Raw genomic sequence first — 25,958 nt, 5'->3', positions numbered from 1 at the left:
GACTCTGGGAGTCTCTGGGGGAATGAAGCTGTGTGTATACAGGGTCTGGGGAAATGGAGCTGTGTGTATACAGACTCTGGGGAAATGGAGCTGTGTGTACACGGACTCTGGGGAAATATAACTGTGTGCACACAGATACTGGGGAAATTGAGCTGTTTATATACAGACACTGCGGAAATAGAGCTGTGTGTATACAGACTCTGGTGAAGTGGAGCTGTGTGTATATAGACTCTGGGGAAATGGAACTGTTTGCATCCAGACTCTGGGGAATTGGCGTTGTGTATATACAGAGCCTGGGGAAATTGAGCTGTGTGTATACAGACTCTGGGGGAATGGAGATGTGTATACACACATTGGGGAAGTGCAGCTGTATGTATATAGACTCTGGTGAAATGCAGCTGTGTGTATACAGTCTCTGGGGAAATGGAGCTATGTGTATACAGACTCTGGGGAAATGGAGCTGTGTGTACATACACTCAGGGGAAATGCAGCTGTGTGTATACAGACTCTGGGGAAATGGTGCTGTGTGTATATACACTGGGGAAATAAAGCTGTGTGTACATAGACTCTCAGGAAATGGAGCTGTGTGTACACAGACTCTGGGGAAATGGAGCTGTGTGTATACGGACTCTGGGGAAATATAACTGTGTGACACACAGTCTCTGGGGAAATGGAGCTGTTTATATACAGACACTGTGGAAATGGAGCTGTGTGTATAGAGACTCTGGGGAAATGGTGCCATGTGTAGTTAGACTCTGAGGAAATTGAGCTGTATCTATACAGATTCTGGGGGAATGGAGTTGTATCTATACAGACTGTGGAGAAATGGAGCTGTGTGTATACAGACTCTGGGGAAATGCAGCTGTGTATATACAGACTGTGGTGAAATGGAGCTATGTGTATACAGACTCTGGGAAATACAGCTGTGTGTATACAGACTGTGGTGAAATGGAGCTGTGTGTATACACGTTGTGGAAATGCAGCTTTTTATATATTGACTCTGGGGAAATGGAGCTGTGTGTATACAGACTCTGGGGAAATGGACCTGAGTGTATACAGACCCAAGGGAAACACAACTGTGTGTATACAGAGTCTTGCGAAATGGAGCTGTGTGTATATAGACTCTGGGGAAATGGAGTTGTGTAAATACAGCCTCTGGGGGAATGGTGCTGTGTGTACATAGACAATGGGGAAATTGAGTTGAATATATATAGACTGGCAAAATGGGGTTGTGTGTACCTAGACTCTGGGGATATGGAGTTGTATATTTTGACGCTGGGGAAATGGAGCTGTGTATATGGAGACTCTGGGAGTCTCTGGGGGAATGAAGCTGTGTGTGTACAGGCTCTGGGGAATTGGAGCTGTGTATATATAGACTCTGGGGAAATGGTGCTGTGTGTATACACACTGGGGAAATAAAGCTGTGTGTACATAGACTCTCAGGAAATGGAGCCGTGTGTACACAGACTCTGGGGAAATTGTGTTGTATATATAGACTCTGGGGAAATGGAGCTGTGTGTAAACAGACACTGGGGAAATGGAACTGTGTGTATACAGACTCTGGTGAAATGGAGCTGTGTGTATATAGACTGTGGGGAAATGGAGCTGTGTCTAAACAGACTCTGGGGAAGTGGAGCTGTTTATATCCAGACTCTGGGGAATTGGCGTTGTATATATACAGACTCTGGGGAAATGGAGCTGTGTGTTTACAGACCCTGGGGAAATGGAGCTGTGTGTATACAGACTCTGGGGAATTGCAGCTGTGTGTATATAAGCTCTGGGGACATGGAGCTGTGTGTATATAGATTCTGAGGACATGGAGCTGTATACACACTCTGGGTAAATGGAGCTGTATGTATACAGACTCTGGGGAAATGGAGCTGTGTGTATACAGATTCTGGGATAATACCTGTGTGTATACAGACCTTGGGGAAATACAGCTGTGTGTATACAGCCACTAGGGGAATGATGCTGTGTGTGTACAGACTCTGGGGAAATGGAGTCATGTGTAATTAGACTCTGAGGAAATTGAACTATACCTATACAGACCCTGGGAAAATGCAGTTGTGTGTATACAGATTGTGGGGAAATGCATCTATGTCTATACAGACTCTGGGGACATGGAGCTGTATCTATACAGACTCGGGGACATGCAGCTATGTCTATACAGACTCTGGGGAAATGCAGCTGTGTATATACAGACTGTGGTGAAATGGAGCTGTGTGTATACGGACTCTGGGAAATACAGCTGTGTGTATACAGACTGTGGTGAAATGGAGCTGTGTGTATACACGCTGTGGAAATGGTGCTGTGTGTATACAGATTCTAGGGAAATGGACCTGAGTGTATACAGACCCAAGGGAAATACAACTGTGTGTATACAGACTCTGGGGAAATGGAGCTGTGTGTATACAGACCCTGGGGAAATGGACCTGAGTGTATACAGACCCAAGGGAAATACAACTGTGTGTATACAGACTCTAGGGAAATGGAGCTGTATGTACACAGACTCTGGGGACATGGAGCTGTGTGTACACAAATTCTGGGTAAATATCTGTGTGTATACAGACCCTGGTAAAATACTGCTGTGTGTATACGGACTCTGGGGAAATGGAGCTGTGTGTATATAAACTCTGGGGAAATGGAGTTGTGTATATACAGCCTCTGGGGGAATGGTGCTGTGTGTACATAGACTATGGGGAAATTGAGTTGAATATATATAGACTCTGGGGAAATGGAGCTGTATATAGAGACTCTGGGAGTCTCTGGGGGAATGAAGCCGTGTGTATACAGGCTCTGGGGAATTGGAGCTGTGTATATATAGACTCTGGGGAAATTGAGCTGTGTGTATACAGACTCTGGGGGAATGGAGATGTGTATATACACTCTGGGGAAATGCAGCTGTGTGTATACAGACTCTGGGGAAATGCAGCTCTGCATACGGACTCTAAGGAAATGGAGCTGTGTGTATACAGAGTCAAGATTAGAGTGGTGCTTAAAATACACAGCAAGTCAGGCAGCATCCGAGGAGCAGGAAAATCGACATTTCAGGCAAAAACCCTTCATCAGGAAAACATTGATTTTCCTGCTCCTCGGATGCTGCCTGACTTGCTGTGCTTTTCCAGCACCACTCTAATCTTGACTCTCATCTCCAGCATCTGCAGTGCCCACTTCTGCCTGTGTGTATACAGAGTGTGGGGAAATGAAGCTGTTTGTCTGCAAACTCCAGTGAACTAGAGCTGTGTGTATTCAGGCATGGGGAAATGGAGCTGTGTATATACAGACTCTGGGGAAATGGAGCAGTGTGTATACAGACTCTGGCAGAATTGGAGCAGTGTGTATACAGACTCTGGGGGAATGCAGCTGTGTTTAGATAGGCTGGGGAAATGACGCTGTGTGTACATAGACTCTGGGGAAATGAAGCTGTGGGTATGCAGACCATGGGGAATTGGAGCTGTGTGTATATAGACTCTGGAGTCATGGAGCTGTGTGTATACAGACTCTGGGGAAATGGAGCTGTGTGTGTTACAGACTCTGGGGAAATGGAGCTGTGTGTGTTACAGACTCTGGGGAAATGGAGCTGTGTGTGTTACAGACTCTGGGGAAATGGAGCTGTGTTTATACAGGCTGGGGAAATGGAGCTGTGTCTGTTACTGACTCTGGGGAAATTGAGCTGTTTGTACATGGGCTGGGGAAATAGAGCTGTGGGTATACAGGCTCTGGGGAAATGGAGCTATATGTACAGACCCTGGGGAATTGGAGCTCTGTGTAAATAGACTTCAAAGTTTGGGAGAAGATTTGTAGCTCGGGTGCTCATTGTTGTGGTTCTGTTCGCCGAGCTGGATATTTTTGTTGCAAATGTTTCGTCCCCTGGCTAGGTGACATCCTCAGTGCTTGGGAGCCTCCTGTGAAGCGTTTCTGTGGTGTTTCCTCCGGCATTTATAGTGGCCTGTCCCTGCCGCTTCCGGTTGTCAGTTTCAGCTGTCCGCTGTAATGGCCGGTGTATTGGGTCCAGGTCGATGTGTTTGTTGATGGAGTTTGTGGATGAGTGCCATGCTTCTAGGAATTCCCTGGCTGTTCTTTGTTTGGCTTGCCCTATAATGGTAGTGTTGTCCCAGTCAAATTCATGTTGCTTGTCGTCTGCGTGTGTGGCTACTAAGGATAGCTGGTCGTGTCGTTTCGTGGCTAGTTGATGTTCATGGATACGGATCGTTAGCTGTCTTCCTGTTTGTCCTATATAGTGTTTTGTGCAGTCCTTGCATGGGATTTTGTACACTACATTGGTTTTGCTCATGCTGGGTATCGGGTCCTTCGTTCTGGTGAGTTGTTGTCTGAGTGGCTGTTGGTTTGTGTGCTGTTATAAGTCCTAGTGGTCGCAGTAGTCTGGCTGTCAGTTCTGAAATGCTCCTGATGTATGGTAGTGTGGCTAGTCCTTTGTGTTGCGGCATGTCCTCGTTCCATTGTCTTTCTCTTAGGCATCTGTTGATGAAATTGCGGGGGTATCCGTTTTTGGCGAATACCTTGTATAGGTGTTCCTCTTCCTCTTTTTGCAGTTCTGGTGTGCTGCAGTGTGTTGTGGCCCTTTTGAATAGTGTCTTGATGCAACTTCGTTTGTGTGTGTTGGGGTGGTTGCTTTCATAGTTCAGGACTTGGTCTGTGTGTGCGGCTTTCCTGTATACCTTTGTGGGTGAATTCTCCGTTCTGTGTTCTCTGTACCATAGAGACTCTGGTAAATAGACTTTGGAGACATGGAGCTGTATGTACAGACTCTGAGGAAATGGAGCTCTGTGAATATAGACTTTGGCGAAATGGAGCCGTGTGTAGTTAGACTCTGAGGAAATGGAGTTGTGTGTACACAGACCCTGGAGAAATGGAGCTGTGTGTATCCAGACACTATGGAAACGGAGCTGAGTGTATACAGACTCTGGCGAAATTGGAGCTGTGTGTATACAAACTCTGGGGTCATGGAGCTGTGTGTATATAGACTCTGGAAAAATGGAGCTGTGGGTGTACAGACCCTGGGGAAATGGAGCTGTGTGTATACAGACTCAGCAGAATTGGAGCTGTGTGTGTTACAGACTCTGGCAAAATGGAGCAGTGTGTATACAGACTCTAGGGAAATGGAGTTGTGTGTATATAGACACTGTGGAAATGGAGCTGTGTGTATACAGACTCTGGGGAAATAGAGCTGTGTGTAAATAGACTCTGGGGAAATTGAGTTGTGTAAATATAGTCTCTGGGGGACTGGTGTTATATTATGCAGACTCTGGGGAAATGGGGCTGTGTGTATACAAGACTCTGGGGAAATGGAGCTGTGTGTATACAAACTCTGGGTAAATGGAGCTGTGTATATATTGACACTAGGGAAATGGAGCTGTGTGTATACTGGTCTGGGGAAATGGAGCTGTGTGTACATAGCCTGGGGAAATGGAGCTGTGTGTATATAGACTCTGGGGAAATGGAGCTGTGTATATACTGACTGTGGGGAAATGGAGCTGTGTATACACAGACTCTGGGGAAATGGAGCTGTTTGTATACATACGCTAGGGAAATGGAGCTGTGTGTACACAGACTCTGGGGGAATGGGGCTGTGTATACACAGACTCTGGGGAAATGGAGCTGTTTGTATACGTACGCTAGGGAAATGGAGCTGTGTATACACAGACTCTGGGGAAATGGAGCTGTTTGTATACGTACGCTAGGGAAATGGAGCTGTGTGTACACAGACTCTGGGGGAATGGTGCTGTGTATACTGTCCCTGGGGAAATGGAGCTGTGTGTATACACCCTAGGGAAATAGAGCTGTGTGTACACAGACGCTCAGGAACTGGAGCTGTGTGTACATAGAGGCTCGGGAAATGGAGCTGTGTGTACATAGACTCTGGGGCAATGGAGCTGTATGTATGGAGTCTTGTGAAATGGAGCTGTGTGTGTATAGACTGTGGGGAAATGGAGTTGTGCGTAAACAAACACTGTGGAATTGGAGCTGGTGTATATAGACTCTGGGGAAATGGAGCTATATGTACAGACTCTGGGGAAATGGAGCTGTGTGTTTACAGACTCTGGGCAAATGCAGCTGTGTGTATATCGGCTCTGGGGAAATGGAGCTATGTGTACATAGACTTTGGGGAAATGGAGTTGTCTGTATACGAATTCTGGGGAAATGGAGATGTGTGCATCCAGACTCTGGCGAATTGCAGCTGTGTGTATGTAGACTCTGGGGAAATGGAACTGTGTGTATACAGATTATGGGGAAATATAGCTGTGTGCATACAGACTCTGTGGAAATGCAGCTATGTTTATACAGACTCTGGGCAAAATGCAGTTGTGTGTATACAGACTCTGGTGAATGGAGCTGTGTGTATACAGACTCTGGGGAAATGGAGCTGTGTGTATATAGACTCTGGTGAATGGAGCTGTGTGTATACAGACTCTGGAGAAATGGTGTTGTGTGTATGCAGACACTGGGAAAATACAGCTGTGTGTATACAGACTCTGGGGAAATAGAGCTGTGTGTATATAGACTCTGATGAAATGGAGCCGTGTGGATACAGACTCTGGGGAAATGGAGCTGTGTGTTTACTGACTCTATGGAAATGGAGCCATGTGGATACAGACTCTGAGGAAATGGAGCTGTGTGTATACCTACTCTAGAGAAGTGGAGCTGTGTTTGTATGTAGACTCTGGGGAAATGGAGCTGTATGTATACAGACTCTGGGGAAATAGTGCTGTGTATATACAGACTGTGTGGAAATGGAGCTGAGTGTATACACGCTGGGGAAATAGAGCTGTGTGTACATAGACTCTCAGGAAATGGAGCTGTGCCTACATAGACTCTGGGGCAATGGAGCTGTATGTATACAGAGTCTTGTGAAATGGAGCTGTGTGTATATAGACTCTGGGGAAATTGAGTTGTGTATATAAAGACTCTAGGGGACTGGTGCTGTATGTATGCAGACTCTGGGGAAATTGAGCTGTGTGTATACAGACTCTGGGGAAATGGAGCTGTATGTATACAGACTCTGGGGAAATTGAGCTGTGTGTATACAGAATCTGGGGAAATGGAGCTATGTGTATATATAGACTCTACGGAAATGGAGCTGTATGTGTAAAGACTCTGTGGGAATGGAGCTGTGTTTATACAGGATGGGGAAATGGAGCTGTGTGTATCCAGCCTCTGGAGAAATGGAGCTGTGTTTATCCAGTCTCTGGAGAAATGGAGCTGTGTTTATCCAGTCTCTGGGGAAATGGAGCTGTGTATATATACACTCTGGGGAAATGGAGCTGTGGTGTACGGTATAAAGACTGGGGAAATGCAGCTGTGTGTATACACTGTCTGAGGAAATTGAGCTGGATGTGTGCATGAAATGCATGAGGGGTTCATCTGATACAGACCAATGTGTGTTATTTCTCATAGTCAGTCTATCGTTAAGAGACATGTTTATAATAACCTCACTGTAACATAGCACATGACCTGAGGACATAAAGATCACACACTCCATCTTAATCTGGCTCACTGGACACATGCCACATTATTAAAGGCATGCTGCCCTGTTGTTACCTGATAGTTTAATATTGGTCCATTCACTCATATGGCCTGTGATTTTAATGTTTCTATTTAATAATCGGTTGTAGAACTAATCAATACTATCATATCTAGAAACAGATATTAAATTACAAGAAATAACAGAAGCATTTCCACATCAGGTAAAACACCCTGTTGGAGGTATAGTTCACATCACACACAGAACAATAAAAGGATCTGTAATCAGGTTTACATGAGAAGACATACAGGCAGACATACCATAGAACACAGCAGCAGGGAGCTGGATATCAACATCTCTGGAGGAATAAAGCTGGGTATTTCCAGAAGGTCAGGGATAGAGGGCAGGCAATGAACAGATTCCTCAGAAACAGGAGCTGGGGTTTGACAGACACACAGAATGACTTATTGGATGCAGTGTCACTTACCTGGCGGATAGGATGATGACTCTGGCCTCCAACTCCTTGGCTTCTAGCAGCATTGATGTCATGTTTGTGGTGCCTGGTTCAAACTGTAGGACCTTCTCAGCCTGTAGTTGGTGCAGGGATTCAGAATTACTAAACGATTTGTCCAAACCCATCCTTTTCGGCCTGTTTCCATCAACGACGCCTTTGATCTCCAGCATAGATCAGCTTAAAGGCGATCAAATAAGTGGGCCCGTGTGGAGCCAATGTGAGCTACAGAGTTCTCTGTACTGGGCATGCAAACTAAGATAGAACAAGACCAAAAAAAGGGTGCGTGCATCTGACAGAGTAGAATAGAGAGGAAAAAAATGCATCTCAACCTGAAAAAGAGTTGGTCGGTCTTTCAAAAGAAAAAAAAGAGTCTTAAACGGGGTGAAGTCAGGGGGGAAACGTCATGGCTTGTTTCTAAAATGTACTTTTAAGAAACTTGCAAGTTAGTCTTTATTCAACATGCATGTGTCCTTATAATAAGATTCGGTTAGGTGGAGGGGGGGGGCGACTCATATTCTTTAACCATTCTCATTGACAAACCAAAAGAGTCTGTTTGAAACTAACAGCGTGCTACCAGAACAGTCTCATTGGTCATTCTGACTGTGGCTCGGCTACTCCGTTAGTTTACGGTTGCTGGCTCGTGCAGTCTACATGCAAATATACCTTTGGTCCTCGCCTGCTGTCATACGAATGTTGGTCGTTGTTTTCAAAGTTCCTTTTTTTATTCTGATGAGTAATGTGCACAGAGAAAATATGTAGACACAGAAGAATATTATAAACAGTTGAAAATGACGTGTAGTAAGCAATTTAACCCTCTCTCCTCCTCAGGGTCAGACGTATCACTGGAGCTTGCAAAAAAAACAGCTCCTCCGTTGTTTGAAAGTTATGTGGCACTGGCTCTGGGCAGTTGGCACTCTGATGCTGATTCTGCAACTGGCAGTGTGACACTGAGCACTCGATGTCTGGAAGCTGGACACTGGGTCTGTGACACTAACTCTGTGACACTGGACCTGTGAATCTCGCTCTGTAACACTGGCTGTGTGAATCTCACTCTGTGATACTGGCTCTGTGAATCTCTCTGTGATACTGGCTCTGTGAATCTCTCTGTGACACTGGCTCTGTGAATCTCTCTGTGACACTGGCTCTGTGAATCTCACTGGAACACTGGCTCTGTGAATCTCACTGGAACACTGGCTCTGTGAATCTCACTCTGTGATTCCCACTCTGTAATACTGGCTCTGTGAATCTCACTCTGTGATTCTCGCTCTGTGAATCTCACTCTGTGATTCTCGCTCTGTAACACTGGCTCTGTGAATCTCACTCTGTGATACTGGCTCTGTGAATCTCACTCTGTGAGTTTCGCTCTGTAACACTGGCTCTGTGAATCTCACTCTGTGAATCTCGCTCTGTAACACTGGCTCTGTGAATCTCACTGTGACACTGGCTCTGTGAATCTCACTGTGACACTGGCTCTGTGAATCTCACTGTGACACTGGCTTTGTGAATCTCACCCTGTGAATCTCACTGTGACACTGGCTCTGTGAATCTCACTCTGTGACACTGGTCCTGTAACACTGGCTCTGTGAATCTCACTGTGACATTGGCTCTATGAGTCCAACTTTGAATCTAGCTCTGTGACACTGGCACTGTGACAATGGATCTGAGGAACTTTACATGAATCTCATTGAGTGGCACTGGCTCTTCATGAATAGTCTGTGACAAGGAATCTCTGGGTATGGTTCTTCACATCCACTCTACACGATCTTATGTTTTTATCCATTTACTCATCTGTTCTTCAATGTTTTGTACACATTTACCCTCAGGTCCCTCTGTTTCTGCACTTCCTTTCAAATTGCAACTTGTATGTTATATTACCTCACCTCATTCTTTCTCCAAAAATCTATCACTTCACATTTCTTTATATTAAATTTCATCAGCTTCGTGTCTGCCATCCCACCAGTATGTCTATGTCCTCTTCATTACCTCCTGACAGTTAACTTGATAAGTTTGGTGTCATTTGCAAAGCTTGAACAGCCTGCAACCCGAGTGTAAGTGATTAATATAGAAACAGGAGTCTTAAACCCCCATCCTCTAAGAACCACACTAAAAATCTGAAAAACACCCATATACCACCAGCTTCCTGGAACACAGCCAACTTCATACCTTTTTATTCTGTGGGATTTAACTTTGCTGTCAAGCCTTTTACGTCACACTTAGCAAAACCACTTGGGAATTCCCTATACACCACATCATCGACCTTACCCTCATCCAGCCTCTGTTATCTCATCAACAAATTCCATCAAATCAGTTAAGCCTGATTCTTCATTAATATTTCATGTTGCCTTTCCTTAGTGAATCCACATGTGCCTATTTTTTATTGGATTACAATTTTTGAAACCTTCTCCCCATCGAGTTTAAACTAACTGGTGTGGTCCTTGTACCCTTTTTTTGACCTAGGGTACAAAATTTGCAATTCCCCAGTCCCCTTATGTCATCCTGTGGTAGTCTCTAATACAGTCCCTTTAATCTATGGAGGGCTGTGAACATATGACCAGCCCCTCTGCAACTTTCCCCTTCAGTATCCTGAGATGATTTGATCCAATCTAGGTGACTTAACTTTAAGCTTGCCTTTCTAATATATTGAGAGAAAGTGAGGGCTGCAGATGCTGGAGATCAGAGCTGAAAATGTGTTGCTGGAAAAGCGCAGCAGGTTAGACAGCATCCAAGGAACAGGAGAATCGACGTTTCGGGCATAAGCCCTTCTTCCTTTCTAATATATTCTCCATCTCAATGATTATTCTCCCCAGGACCCGACTATGACTATGACTATGACTATGACTTCCTGGGTAAAGAGCAGTACCTGGTACCTCCTTAATGACTCAGCTGTAAATCCTGCCTCTATGAGCAGATCCCCTTTTTGATGGTCTTGAAAAGACTCACCCTTCCTTTACCACCCTTTTACAACCCTATGCCTGTAGAAAACATTGCATCTACAACACTGGCTTTACAAAACTGGATCAACTAATGAACCTGGCTTTGTGAGAGCAGCCTGAGACACTGGCTCAGAGGCACTGTCTGCACGAATCTAGCTGTGTCTAACTCTAAAACACTGTCTCTAAAACACTGGTCTTGGGGCATCAGTTCTGGAACAGTGGTGGTATGACCTTGTGACAGCACAGGTGTGAGGCTGGCTCACTGGGATCGACACTGCAAAACCAGCTCTGTGACCGGAGGTCAATGAGAGTAGATCTGTGATACCTTATTACACTATCTGTGTCTGCGACTCACCTGTGACACTACTTTATACAACTGGCCCTGAGAACAAGGTTCTGTGACTCTGCCTGTGTGACTGTCTCTGTGAATCTGCCTGTGTGATTCTGCCTGTGACTGTCTCTGTGAATCTGCCTGTGTGATTCTGCCTGTGAATGTCTCTGTGAATCTGCCTGTGTGAATCTGCCTGTGTGAATGTCTCTGTGAATCTGCCTGTGTGACTGTCTGTGAATCTGCCTGTGTGAATGTCTCTGTGAATCTGCCTGTCTGAATCTGCCTGTCTGAATCTGCCTGTCTGAATGTCTCTGTGAATCTGCCTGTGTGACTGTCTCTGTGATACTGGCTCTGACACTGGCTCTGTGATTCTATCTGTGTGACACTGGCTTTTTGGAAATGGCTCTGTAAATATGACTATATGAATCCAATTTTCTGGTCCTGGATTTGTGAGAGTGGCAGCCTTGAGAGTGCTTGGTCACACTGGTTCTGTGACGTTAGATCATTAGAGTGTCACTGTGACGCAGGTTTTAATGACATTGGCTCCATAACAGGTTGTTTTTCATAGGTTACAGAGTCTATTCAGCATTACATAAATATGTTAAAATTGATCTCTGGATCCAAATCTTGATCCTTGGCTGTATGGAGGTGATACATTACCCACTGGAGTTTCAAAGAATGTGGGGTAATTTTATGAAACACAGGCAACTCTGAGGGGAGTTGACAGGGTGCTTTCTGAGAGAATATTTCCCCATGTAGGAGAGACGAGAATCAGAGGACACAGTTTAAGAATAAGAGGATTAAGGTGGAGTCCTCTCTGAGAGGCAAAAGTGAGGACTGCAGATGCTGGAAACCAGAGTTTAGATCAGAGTGGTGCTGGAAAAGCACAGCAGGTCAGGCAGCATCCGAGGAGCAGGAAAATCAATGTTTCGGGCAAAAGCCCTTTGGGCTTTTAGTTTGTGGAAATCTCTTCAGAAAACAGTCGATGCTGCGTCATATATTTACATGAGGCTAAATGAGATTTTTTGAAAGACAGCAGGGTCATGAGTGATGGGGATAACAGGAAATTGGAGTTGAGATTACCATCAGATCAGTCATGATCTTATGGAGTTATGCAGCATGCTGGAGAGGCCTACTCCAGCTCCAAAGTCGTAGGCTCCAATATCTGTGTGAATTTGCTCATGTGACACTGACTCCTAATGGCTGTCTGTCTATCAGAGCAGCGTTTTGAAGAGTGGAGGTAACAGATTATTTCTTAAATGGTAAGAGGTTGGGAAATATTGTGTCCAAAGGGACCTGGATACTCTTGTTCACACATCACTGAAGCTAACATACAGGAGCAGTAAGCAATTAGGAAAGTTAATAGTAAGCTGGCCTTCATCACAATAGGATTTCATTACAGAGATAAAAGGTCTTGCTACAACTGTGTAAAACCTAGAGGATTGTGTACAGTCCTGTCTCTTTAAGCGAAGAAGGATAAAGTTGCCAAAATGGGAGTGCGCAGAGTTTCACCAAACTAATTCCTGGGACCATCTGACAAGAAGAGATTGAGGACACTAGGCCTAGAATTGAGTTTTGATGAATGAGAGGTGATCGGCCAGAAAATTATAACATCCTGAAAGAACATGGCAGAGTGGGTGTAGAAAGGATGCTCACCCTCAGCAGGCCTAGAGTCAGGAGAAAGGTAAGCCATACAGGACTGAAATAAGAAGCAATTTCTTCACTCAGGGGGCAATGAATCCTTGGAATTCTCTGCCCTAGAGGGACGTAAGATTCAGTCATTAAATACATCCATGAAAGAGGGAGTTTGATTTCTAGATACTCATGATACCAAGGGTTACAGGAATTGCATTGGAATAGCAATGGGGAACCTAATCAGCCATGGTCCCAACTGGTGGAACAGGTTTGAGCGGCTGAATGGCCTACTTGCGCTTTTATTTTGCCTTCCTTGTCTTTGTTACACTGTCCTTGTGGTATGAGCTGTGTAGCACTGGCTCTTTAACTCTGGCTTCACCGACTTTAGCTCTGTGACACTGAATATGAATCCATGGTGTTGGCTGCTTGAGCAGGCTCTGCAACACTGTTTGTGGGAGACTACCTCTGGGACACTGGCTGTGCACTGTGGGGGGGCTGGTACATTGACAGCAGCTCTGGTTGAGTAACACTGGCTATATTACAGTGAGCCTGCTCCAGTGGCTTTGTGGCATTGCTGCAAAACACTGCATGTGTTAGACTGACTCTGTGAGTATGGCTCTGTGCTGGTCACCCTGATCTTGTGGAGTTAGACTGACATGTGTTAGACTGACTCTGTGAGTATGGCTCTGTGCTGGTCACCCTGATCTTGTGGAGTTAGACTGACATGTGTTAGACTGACTCTGTGAGTATGGCTCTGTGCTGGTCACCCTGATCTTGTGGAGTTAGACTGACATGTGTTAGACTGACTCTGTGAGTATGGCTCTGTGCTGGTCACCCTGATCTTGTGGAGTTAGCACCGTACACTGTTTGTATAACACCAGCTTTACCAGCTTGTGGCATTAGATCTGGCTCTTTGGGGGTGCTTGGCTGGGGGTCAATTCACTTATCGGACCCTCCTGATGCCTTCAATATGCAATCTTGCACAAGTAAGAAACGCCTTTGTTTGTTGGATAGAGTCAAACTCCAATGTTTGTTTGTTCCTTCATATGCTACGAACTGCTTCAGTGACTGTGTATGCAAATAAAGATATTTTTATGAACAAAGTATATTTTTTAAATAAAAAATCTTCTGAAATCTGGATCTTGACTGCAAACGGAATTTGGAGGATCATTGGCTGAGCTGAGCTGCAAATGGTGAATCTTTTTTTTCAAAAATATAATTTATTCATAAATAATTTGATGGTCTGTACAATTGGTCATGCCATACGTATGTAAACATTTACATACAGAGATCAAAACTTATCATTTTTATACAGGTCTGTACATTTTGTGGTCATATGCCCATATAATTAGCTGAGGCGTCAGCAGAACCCAATGCTGGCTTCGGCCTAACACCAATTCAGTGACCAGCCAACTAGAGCTACAGCTTCTGCTAGTGCCTGCACTCCTGGTCAGGGTGTCCACAAAACAGTCAGGGTGACTGTGAAGGAGATGGATTGTCTTCTTGACATGAGGAGGGTTCTCCTGGATTGCTGTGGGTTCCAAACAGCAGATATTTTCTGTCTGCAGGAGCTCCCCAGCAGAGACTACTTTGATGCGACCTTCAGGAAAGTGAAGCATTGGGATTGTCTCCTGAAGTTATTCGAGAAGAAAGGACGTGAGGGCCCTCCTCCGTCCTGTCTGCGGCACCACGGCTGGCTCTCCCTGCATAGAGCTACCAGGTTAGAACAATCCACTTGTAGGACCCTCACATCATAGAAGAATACAGCGCAGTACAGGCCCTTTGGCCCTCGATGTTGCGCCGATCCAAGCCCACCTAACCTATACTAACCCACTATCCTCCATATACCTATCCAATGCCCGCTTAAATGTCCATAAAGAGGGAGAGTCCACCACTGCTGCTGGCAGGGCATTCCATGAACTTACGACTCGCTAAGTGAAGAACCTACCCCTAACTTCAGTCCTATATCTACCCCCCCTTAATTTAAAGCTATGTCCTGACTTTTCTGTCCTGACTTTTTGCAGCAGATGTCCTGACTTTTCTGGGAAGGTACATGCAGCTTGAAGGAGGCAGCACTGATGTCGTGAATCCCTTCGGAACCTGGACCAGCAAGCAGCAAGGGCAAAGTGACCCTGAAGGTGAACGCCAGTGGGAACATACTCCACCCACCAGCTTTGCGATTTGGAAGGAGTCAAGGTGGCCTGATGTACTTGGGTGAGCCTCGAGTATGCCGAACCTGAGGGAAGCCCGGCGACTGCAAAGTGACACTGTGCAGGAACTGCAAACAGGAGGGCCACCTGACTAAGGACTGCAAGGACTCCGAGAGCTGCAACCTGTGAGGGGAAGCAGGCTGCCTGTACAAGACCCACCCAAGACATGGTGGAGGTGGAGAGGACATATGCTCAAGTGCCTGGAAGTGGCAATGTGTGCTGTAGACCCCCAATAGACTGTGAGGTGCCACCCTCCAACACAAAAACTGAAACTGAGGGGCACCCAGAAGAAGGGACAGGAGGGAAAGGTAGGCAGCGCAGAGGCACAGCAACTGACCCAACCTCTACCTGAACAGATGCAGTCCATGGAGGAACAGGAAACAACAGAGGCAGGGGACTGGATACTAGTGAGAAACAACTGGAAATGGAAAATGTGTTGTGCCCCCAGGCCCACAGCAAAACAGAAAGAGGCAGCTGCATGATGGACACACCAGCAGCTCCTCTGACGATGAAGATGTGCAGAAGGATGACCACCAACAGAAAAAGAGGCACAGCACCATGGCGGGAGATGGATAGGGTCACCCCCCAACCTGGAAAAACCAGATGTGCCAAGAGACCCGGTGAAGCCCAACTTTCAGCTGCCAGAAACCATGGGGTACCCACTGCACCATAGCACAGGGCAACTAGGAGTAGTAACGCTCCGAATCAGGAACAGAGCACGACAGCCCCTCTGTCAGACTCCAAACCGGACCCTTCTGGCTTCGTTCCCAAAGGATCAGGGCAATGCTTCCAGGGAGGAACAGGATGGCTACCTCAGTGCGGAAAATCCAACAGTTTGCCCAGACCTAGGGAATGCAGGAAGTTTTAAAATTGCCAGGATGAATACATCTAGTGTTTAATCTACTATGCGATGTGTACCCAAGTAGACCTCCTGTTTCTTCAGGAGTGTGGGATACTGCACCTCAGCAGCTACACAAAATGGTCAAGTTTATGTACCCACAGGCATAAGGTCTGGTTTGGGGTGGGGGGATCGGAGGGCTGCTGTCCTTCGGCCTGGGTATCCTGCTGCGAGGCCACAACTTCACCATCTCCGAGGTTAAGGAAGTAATTGGTGGGTGCCTCCTTGTAGCAGATATTACATACAGAAACACTCCCCTGAGACTAATGAATATGTACGCCTCGGTGGGAAAGAGTGTGCAGTTGGCCATCCTGCAGCAGTTCCCATTGCTGCTGGTGACGTCCAGGCCAGTCATTCTGGCCAGAGATTTCAACTCCATCAATCGATGCAGATGGACGATTTGGAGGGGCCAACAGTGAACTGGACACCATGTCCAGATCCCTCGTGGAAACAGGAGAAAGTGAGGACTGCAGATGCTTGAGATCAGAGCTGAAAACGTGTTGCTGGAAAAGCGCAGCAGGTCAGGCAGCATCCAAGGAGCAGGAGAATCGACGTTTCGGGCATGAGCCCTTCTTCAGGAATGAGGAAAGTGTGCACAGCAGGCTAAGATAAAAGGTAGGGAGGAGGGACTTGGGGGAGGTGTGTTGGAAATGCGATAGGTGGAAGGGGGTTAAGGTGAGGGTGATAGGCCGGAGTGGGGGTGGGGGTGGAGAGGTCAGGAAGAAGATTGCAGGTTAGGAAAGCGGTGCTGAGTTCGATCGATTTGACTGAGACAAGTTGGGGGGAGTGGAAATGAGCCTCCAGCAGACTGGTGGAAAACAATTAAGTTGAACATCAAGAGATGGAATTCACTGCCACAGAGCACAGTGGAGGCTGGGACATTAAACGTCTTCAAGGCAGAGATTGATAAATTCTTAATCTCGCAAGGAATTAAGGGCTACGGGGAGTGTGCGGGTAAGTGGCGTTGAAATGCCCATCAGCCATGATTGAATGGTGGAGTGGACTCAATGGGCCGAATGGCCTTACTTCCTCTCCTATTTCTTATGGTTTTATAGTTCTTCATCCTCAAAGGTGTTCAAAAGGCAAGAGAGAGAGATGAGGAAAACTGTCCAAACAGTTTTGGACAGATGGGATCTATGTCACAGAGAATCTCCAGGAGGTGAAGAGCCAGCAAGACTCGCTCTTTGCCCAGGAGTCCTCCAAGATAATCTTCCGGTCCAGGGTCCGCGGCGTGGAGCAGGATGTGACATGCTCATGTTGCTTCTTCCAGAAGGTGCTCATGGAGAACTCTATCCTCAGCAGCCTGAAGGAAGAAGATGGCTCAATAACGTCATCTCAGTCTGACAGCCTGAGGATCAGCAAATCCTTTTATTGCCAGTCTGGATGACACAAAGCCCCCAGACAGCACAACCTCCCAATCATTCCTGTCCTCTACCATGGAGGTCTTAGACAACAGCACAGAGGAGAGGCTGGACCAGCCGTTATTTCTGGCCGAGCTGTATTCAGCTCTGTGGGACTTGATAGGACAGGACCTGCTGGAGGTGTACGATAGTATGTTTCTGGCAGTCAGTATGTGCAAATCAACGAGGAAAGGTATCATCATCCTCATCTACAAACAGAAGGGGGGGAGAGGGAGGAAATTAGAAATTGGTGACCAATTTCACTGCTGAATACAGACTACAAAATCCTGTCTAAGCTCATCGCCAACCAGGTCAAGTCTGCACTGGGATTGGTGATTCACCCCAACCAAATGTGTGCAGTACTGGGCAGGATGTTCTCTGAGACACCCCCCCCACACTCCTCAGGGATATGATCACCTATGTGTCGGACACAGGGCTGGACACCTGCCATATCAGCCTGGACCAGGAGAAGGCCTTTGACAGGATATTGCACACTTACATGTGGGATGTGCTCACAGCAATCTTCAGCCAGAAGTGCTGAGTGGATGATCCACCTCAGCCTCCTAGGGTGGTCCCCAGCGTCACAGATACCAGTCTTCAGTCAATTCGATTCACTCCCCATGACATCAAGAAATGGTTGGAGACACTGGATACTGCAAAGGCTACAGGCCCTGACAACATTCCAGCAATAGTACTGAACTCCAGAACTTACCGCTCCCCTAGCCAAACAGATCCAGTACAGTTATAACACTGGCATCTACCTGACAATGTGGAAAATCACCTAGTTTTGTCCTGTACATAAAAAGCAGGACAAATCCAAACCGGCCAATTTCTGCCCAATCAGTCTACTCTCAATCATCAGTAAAATGATGGAAGGTGTCATCAACAGCATTATCAAGCAGCACCTGCTCAGCAATAACCTGCTCAGTGACGCCCAGAATGGGTTCCCCCCAGGGCCACTCAGCTCCTGACCTCATTGCAGCCTTGGTTCAAACATGGACAAAACAGCTGAATCCCAGAGGAGAGATGAGAGTGACAGTCCCTGACATCAAGCTGCATTCAATCACGTGTGGCATCAAGGAGCCCTAGCAAAACTGGAATCAATGAGTATCAGGGGGCAAACTCTCTGGTGGTTAGAGTCATACCTGACAGATAGAAAGATGGTCGTGGTTATTGGAGATCAGTCATCTCAGCCCCAGGACATCTCTTCAGGGTAGTTTCCTTGATCCAACCATCTCAGCTACTTCATCATTGACCTTTCCCTCCATCGTAAGATCCAAAGTGAGGATGTTCGCCAATGATTGCACAATGTTCATCACCGTTCACAACTCCTCAGATACTGAAGCAGTCTGTGTCCAAATACAACAGAATCTGGACAATATCCAGACTTGGGCTGACAAGTGGCAAGTAACATTCATGCCACACAAATGCCAGGCAATGACCATCACAAATAAGAGTCAATCTAACCACCGTCACTTGTCATTCAATGGTGTTACCATCACCATCACCAGACTGGGAGTTATCATTGATAAGAAACTCAACTGGATTCATGACATAAACACAATGGCTACAAGAGCAGGTCAGAAGTTAGGAATACTGCAGTGACTCCCCAAAGCCTGTCTACCATCTACAAGGCACAAGTCAGGCATGTGGTGGAATGCTCCCCACTTGCCTGGATGGGTGCAGCTCCAACAACACTCAAGGAGCTTGACACCATCCAGGACAAAGCAGCCGCTTGACTGGCACTGCAAGCACAAGCATCCGCTTCCTCTGCCATCAACACCCAGTAGCAGCAGTGTATACTATCTACAAAATGCACTGCAGAAATTCACCAAAGATCCTCAGATAGCACCTTCCAAACCCACAATCACTTCCCTCTAGAAAGACAAGGGCAGCAGATACATGGGAACACCATCACCTTCAAGTTCCCCTTCAAGCCACTCACCATTCTGACTTGGGAATGTATCAGTATTGCTTCACTGTCGCTGGGCCAAAATCCTGGAACTCATTCCCGAAGGGCATTGTGGGCCAACCCACAGCAAGTGAACTGCATTGGCTCAAGAAAGCAGCTCACCACCACCTTCTCAAGGGCAAGTAGGGACGGGCAATAAATGCTGGCCCAGCCAGTGACGCCCATGTACCAAAAAATGAATAAATAAATAAATGCTGAGGGGAAATAATCTGCAATTTGAGCTGACTCCTCTCCATCAACATCAGATCCAGAGTCAGGCAGCGCTGCCCACTCTCTCCTGCCTTGTTTGTGTGTTGGATAGAGCCCATTGCTGAGTCCATCAGGAAGGATGTGAGCCTGAGAGGGGTGACTATTCCAGGCAGCAGAGGTTTGCAGGTCAAAGCCTCCCTGTACATGGCGACATTGGCATTTTCTGCTTGAATCCCCGCTGTCAGTGGGCAGGCTCATGAGCACCTGTGACCAGTTCAAGCTGGCCTTGGGCGCCGAGGTGAATCAAGACAAGAGTGAGGCTATGTTCCTTGGAAACTGGGCCAACTGATCCTTTATTCCCTTCACTGTCAGGACAGATTACCTGAAGGTGCTGGGAATATGGTTCGGAGGGGCTGGGACATGTGCAAAAACTTGGAAGGACTGCATTGCTAAGGTGAGGGAGAAACTGGGATTTCGGAAGCACCACTCCCTCTCCATTGCAGGTAAAAATCTGGCCATCAGGTGTGAGGCACTCTCTCTCTGTTGCTGTGCATGGTGGAGGTCCAATGTATTTTCTACAAAATCTTTGTACCCACTTATAGGTAATTTATGAATAAAGTATATATTTAAATGATATTGGTTTGTGATTGTGCGACATTGGCACTGTTATCCTGGTTCCATGTAAGTCATACTATACTAGCTTTTTGATTCAGTCTCTGTGACACTGGCTCTGAATCAGGCTTCACTTTGATTCACTGTTTGGCAATTTTATTATTACCGCAGTGAGAGGAGACACAACGACAAGCAGGTTCTGACCGACATGGGCCTTGCTGGGAGCTCTCCCCTGCTTCAGGAAAATGTTGTACTAAAGTGAACCTTGGAGTACAGGAAGTGATTGATCACTGACTGGGGTCATGATGATGTTGAAGTGCTCTAGGGTGTTGGCTTGGTGTTGAAGCAAGCTTTAAATCTCGGGTGGTGTTAGGGCGAGCCTCTTTTGGTGTTGTGTAGGGATAGTGTGGATCTCCTGGTCTGTGTATTTCCATCATATCCAGACAGGAACAATCTCCTCCTACTCCCAGAGTTAGACCATCCAGTGGAATGATGGATGTTGGAATTTGTTGGAAGATCCCATTTGATGGAAGATCCCATTTGAAAAGTGTAATCTGATTCCTGACACGTCCAGTGGAGGAAAAATTGAAACTGCCAAATCAATGGAGAAATGGTTCAACACCAGAGAGTGAGTGAAAACTCTGATCCTAGATTATATCGGGGAATAGGTTTTGCATCTTCTGTGTTCCAGTGAGGGAAATGCCTGATGCCAACTGATTGAAAGTGATCTCTCATTCATTTTGATCCAATGAGCAAGATTTATCTTGCCTACTAACCTAATGAAATCAGTCACTGCTTCCTATTGTTCTAATGAGAGGAATTACTTTTTCTTAATGATCACATGACAAGAGATCACTTATTCCTGCTGATCTAGTGACAGGGATCACTCATTCAGAGGGATTTGTGGTGGAAGGCGGTCATTCTGCCCGTCATGCCCATGCCATCTGACACAAGGTTTAACTAGGCTGGTCCCACTGCGAGTGATGGCATTCAAGTCTCTATTCATTAGTTTTTTTCAAATATGATGAGGGTTTCTGTCCCAACAACCATTTCAGGTAGTGAGTTTAACACTCTCCAGGAAAACAAAGGTGCTCCTCAACTCCTCCATTCACCCATTCCTTTTAAATCTATGCCCCTGGCTGTTGACCTATTGATAATGTTCCCTTCTATCCACTCTGGTGTTCTCTCTAAGTCACGCAGCCACTCCGAGGTCTCTCTGAGGTCCACCACTCGGTGTGATCAGTGTGTAGACACACTGTCTTTGGTTTTGGAAATTGCTGCTGTGGCTCTCCAAGGTCTGCACACCATGAGAAAAGAGGGAGTATTATTTAACTCTATCTAGCTCCCTCAAATTAAATTTCCCCTCAGCATACCTGTTCCTGGGAAAATAACCCCAGCCTGTCTAATTCGTAAAATGGATAAATCTTGTTCGTCTCCTTTGCAAGTGCAATGAAATCTTTTTTCATCCTGTTGAGTGATGAGACCTGTATTTATTTTCCATCCCTATTCACCCCTGAACCGAGTGCTATTTCAGGGGGCAGTTGAGAGTCAACCACGTGGCTATGGGGCTGGAGTCACATGTAGGCCAGACCAGGATAAGGGCAGTGGCAGACTTGCTTTCCTAAATGACATAGTGTACAAACCAATAATAGTTTGCTCATCATTACCGAGACTAATTTTCAAAACTAGTTTCAACCTGTTCTGAGATGTTTTTACACACCCCTGATACAGTACAACATGGGTCCCCTGGCTCACTGTGCCAATAATTTTCAATTCCAGATTTGATTAAGTAAATTCAAATTGCACCAACTGCCAAATTGGAATCTGAAGCCATGTCCCAGAGCATTACCCTGGGCTTACTCTATTACCATTGTGCCACTGTCTCCCACATCTCTGTAATGTCACGACCTATACTGTACACAGTATCTTGGCTGTGGTCTGATTAAATTTTAAACATATCTAGCCTCCCTGCCCTTAAACTCTGGATCTCAGATGATAAAGGAACGCATCTAATTTAGTTTGTTGACCACCTTACCTGCATATCCTGTTACCTGCAGGAACGTGTGGCGGTCTCTCCTTCCCTCTACACCTCAGTGTCCTCTCATTTATAGTGCAATTCCCTGCTCATTATGTCATTTCAGATTTCTCCTGACTGAATGCTATGAACCAATTCAGCCAGACCATCTATATCTTGCAGGTCCAGATTTCTTTCCTCTCATAAAATGCCAGGTCAATTTTTGCATCATTTCCAAACTTCATAATCATACCCATTATACCAAAGTCTAAGCAACTGATAAATAAGAAGCCAGGAACACAGTACACATTGCCACAGAACCCGGAAACGGGTTCCAAAAACAAAATCAGCCATTGACCATTATTCTTTGCATCTTGCCTCTGAGTCAATTTTCGATCCAAATTGCCACTTTACTTAGGATTCTATAACATTTGAATTTATCAGACTTTCTCCTTGTTACCTCCTCAAAAAATTCAAAAGCATTAGTCAGACACATCCTTGCTGTTGCTGATTAAACTTTGTCTTTTTAAATGATGATTGATCTCAGAACTCTTTCCAATTACATCCAGCATTGGTATTTGGCCGACTGGCTCATCAATTACTTCACCAATTCCTTCCTCCTTTTTTTAAGCCACGGTATAACATTTGCAATTCTCCAGTCCTCTAACACCATTCCTATAGCCAGGTAGGACTGGAAGGTAACTGTCAGAGCCTCTGTTGCTAATGATAAAATTTATCCTGACCCATTCATTTGTCAACTTTCAAAGATGTTCAACACCTTATTATTTCCTGCCTCGAATTACTACAATCAACATTTCACAGTCATTTTCCTTAGCTACATTGTCAGCTTTGTCACATCCTTTGTGAAATATATGCAAAATATCGATTAAGAACCATGACATCTTGTACTTACATGTGCACAATTTGTCTCCCTGGTTTCAAATAGGCCCTATTCTGTCCTTCGTTATCTTCTTTTTATTTCTAAAACATGTTTCCTTGATTTTATGTATTTCATCATGCCCCTCTCTTTGATTTCTAAATTTCTTTTTATAATCTCATTCTTGCACTTTCTATCTTGCTCTTGGCTTCCTGTAACATTGATTTCTTAGTACCTGATGCAAACCTTTATTTTGCCTATTCTAATCCCTTTATTCTTTGATGTTGAAGGAAGAGGTATATCTAGATTTAGGAGTCCCTCCCATTTTTTTGTGGGGTATATGTTTGTTCTAAGCTCTCTTTTATGTCCCCCTTAAGTGCATTCAACTATTCCGGCACTGATTTATCTTCAAGTGCTGCTTCCTATTCACTTCTGCTAAGTCATCCCAGTGAGTAAAACTTAATTTTTCCAACTTTAAGACTTTTACTCTTTGCCTATATATAAGCTTTTCCAGAATTCTGATTTATAATCACTACTAGTAAAATATTGTCCCACTGAAACCCTTTTTACCTATCCAGTTTGATTTCCTAAAATAAAACACAAAAATGCACTTCTCTTGTCCAATTTATTATGAACCAGAATATATTTTAAGGATTCTGCACCTTCTGTACCTTTTGGATTGAGATTATCCCAATTAAAGTTAGACTCTTTAAATCCTCAACTATTTGTTCTGCATGTCTTAAGAGATTTGACTATACATTTGCTCTTCTCCCACAGAGAATTGAGGGTTTTACACAAAGCTCCTTGCATTCTGAGCATCTTTTTCTGTTCCTCAGTCCAACCCATATTCTCGACATAGCATCCTTCCTCACCATGGCAATTGTTTATTTAACCCAATATGTAATGCTTTCCCCCTCTCCTCTTCTATCCTGTCTGAAAACCCTGTAACCAGGGATGTTCAGTTACCCTTCATCTAAACCATATTTCAGTAATAACTGTGATTAAGATTCCAAGTGACTAGTTGAATCCTCAGCCCACCTGCCTTATTCACTAGATCCCTCACTATACTGATGTATATACCCTAATCATCAGACACCACCTTTGTAATCTATTTTCTAGTTTTTGTTTCCTCAACCTTACATACTTGTGTAATAATTTTCTATCTTCTATTTACAGTTTTGCTTCTCTCATCTCAGTTGTGCAGGTTCACATCTCTCTCCCAAAGTTCCTTTTAAACTCTCACCAACGAAGTTCCCAAAGAGTATGGGTCCCTTTCTATTGAAATGTAACCTGCCCTATCTGATCTCCCTCAAAACCTGTTCCAATGCCCCAGAAATATAAAGACTTCTCTTCCATGCTATCTCTCCAGTCAGGGAGGAGAAAGTGAGGTCTGCAGATGCTGGAGATCAGAGCTGAAAATGTGTTGCTGGAACAGCACAGCAGGTCAGGCAGCATCCGGATGCTGCTTGACCTGCTGCGCTGTTCCAGCAACACATTTTCAGCTATCTCTCCAGTCAAACATTCTCTGTTAAGTTGCAAGGTGGCTATTGCCACATGCCTGTTACTGCCATCGAACTAGTAAGAGAGATCTCATTCCTCTTGATTCAAAAAGAGAAATCTCTCATTTCTACGCATCTAATGAGAGGGTTCTCTTATTTCTACTGATCCAATTAGAATGAACATTTAATTAATATTGACCAAATGACTGACGTGACACATTCAGATTGGTTAATTGAGGGAATCTCTCTGTTTAGGGGATGTTAATGGTACAGTGGTAGTGTCCCTAACTCTATGCCAGGAGGCCAGGGTTCAAGTCCCACCTGTCCCAGTGGTATATCATCACATCCCTGATTCACAAAGAGATCATACTTTTGTACTAATCCAGAGGAATCCCTCACTGTAGATCCAATGAGTGTGATCACTCATTCATACTAATTAAGGGCTTGGATCATTATCAGCACTCCCCTGATTGAAGGATGACGTCTTATCAGGGTTGAGGATTTTGGCATGTGTCTCATGTGACTGAACCAGCAAAATGTGAATCCAAAGATCTTAAGGAACATTGGGCAGGAAGTCCCAAGGGGTGATAGGATCCAGAGTGCAGGATTTGTTTCCTTTTCTTTACTTTTTTCCCACTGCATCATTAAGCTGGTGATGTTGTAGCTCAAAGTGAGATGTAACTTAATGGGCACATTGTCGTCATTTTGAAAGATTGGTGGAAAGCACTTCCAAGTCATTAATGTCAATACTACTGTGCCTCAAAGAGAGCTTCGGAGTGTCTTTACATCATATCCTGTGAAATGCTAACCTTCTCAAATCAACTAAGATGAGTTATCAAATTCTGTTCCTCTAGGGGATGCAGGACTCAAACCCACTGATCCAACATATTGTATCCCTCATCCCTATTGAAGCAACTTTCTAACATCTGGGAAGTTGTCCCATTTCCAGAGCGATGATCCACAGACATTGTGGAGACAAAGACACATCTTCACAATGAGATAACACCCAATGAGTTGTGTGGCATCCACCATGACAAATTGGATCGATTTCAAACAACTGAAAACTTGGGCATGTTTCCTACTTAACTATTGACCATTGAGCCAGGAGACCAACCTGACTCAATGGAGAGTGCAGGAGGGCATGCAGGAGTAGCACCAGGTGTGCCCAAAGACAAGGTGTTAATCCAGTAAAGCCACAATCTGCATTCACCAACAGTGGAAGCTGTAAATGAAAGACAAAGCTAGGCAATCTGACAACCAACGGTCATGTCACATTCCTGTCACAGTCATGATTGATGGCGGACAATAAAACAATTAACTAAAGGAGCAATGTTATTAAATACTCCCATCCTCAGGGAGCTCAGTATATCAGTGCAAAAGACAAGGCTGAA

At 45.2% G+C, this 25,958-nt stretch overlaps 1 protein-coding gene across 8 annotated transcripts in view; it reads right to left on the bottom strand.

Moving 5' to 3' along the window:
* Positions 1-25,958, bottom strand: part of grin1a (glutamate receptor, ionotropic, N-methyl D-aspartate 1a) — a 189,706-nt gene that overhangs the window by 110,101 nt on the left and 53,647 nt on the right. For 6 of the 8 annotated variants that reach the window (XR_015760745.1, XM_087998561.1, XM_087998566.1 and 3 more), the window contains exons 4-5: positions 8,661-8,723; positions 7,971-8,071 (exon numbers count right to left, since the gene is read on the bottom strand). Coding sequence is in view for 7 of the 8 variants with exons in the window: in XM_087998561.1 (XP_087854687.1) it covers positions 7,971-8,071; positions 8,661-8,723 (164 nt within the window). In the remaining variant the exon portion in view is untranslated. The remainder of the gene's footprint in view (positions 1-7,970; positions 8,072-8,660; positions 8,724-25,958) is intronic. The other 2 variants (XM_087998565.1, XM_087998564.1) reach the window with 1 other exon arrangement.

This window comes from Chiloscyllium plagiosum, unplaced genomic scaffold (assembly GCF_037043375.1).
Source record: "Chiloscyllium plagiosum isolate Xiang-an unplaced genomic scaffold, Cpla_swu_hap1 HiC_scaffold_21, whole genome shotgun sequence".
Taxonomy (NCBI): domain Eukaryota; kingdom Metazoa; phylum Chordata; class Chondrichthyes; order Orectolobiformes; family Hemiscylliidae; genus Chiloscyllium; species Chiloscyllium plagiosum.
The sequence above is the reverse complement of the archived record's forward strand: the minus strand, read 5'-3'. Positions and strand labels throughout refer to the sequence as shown.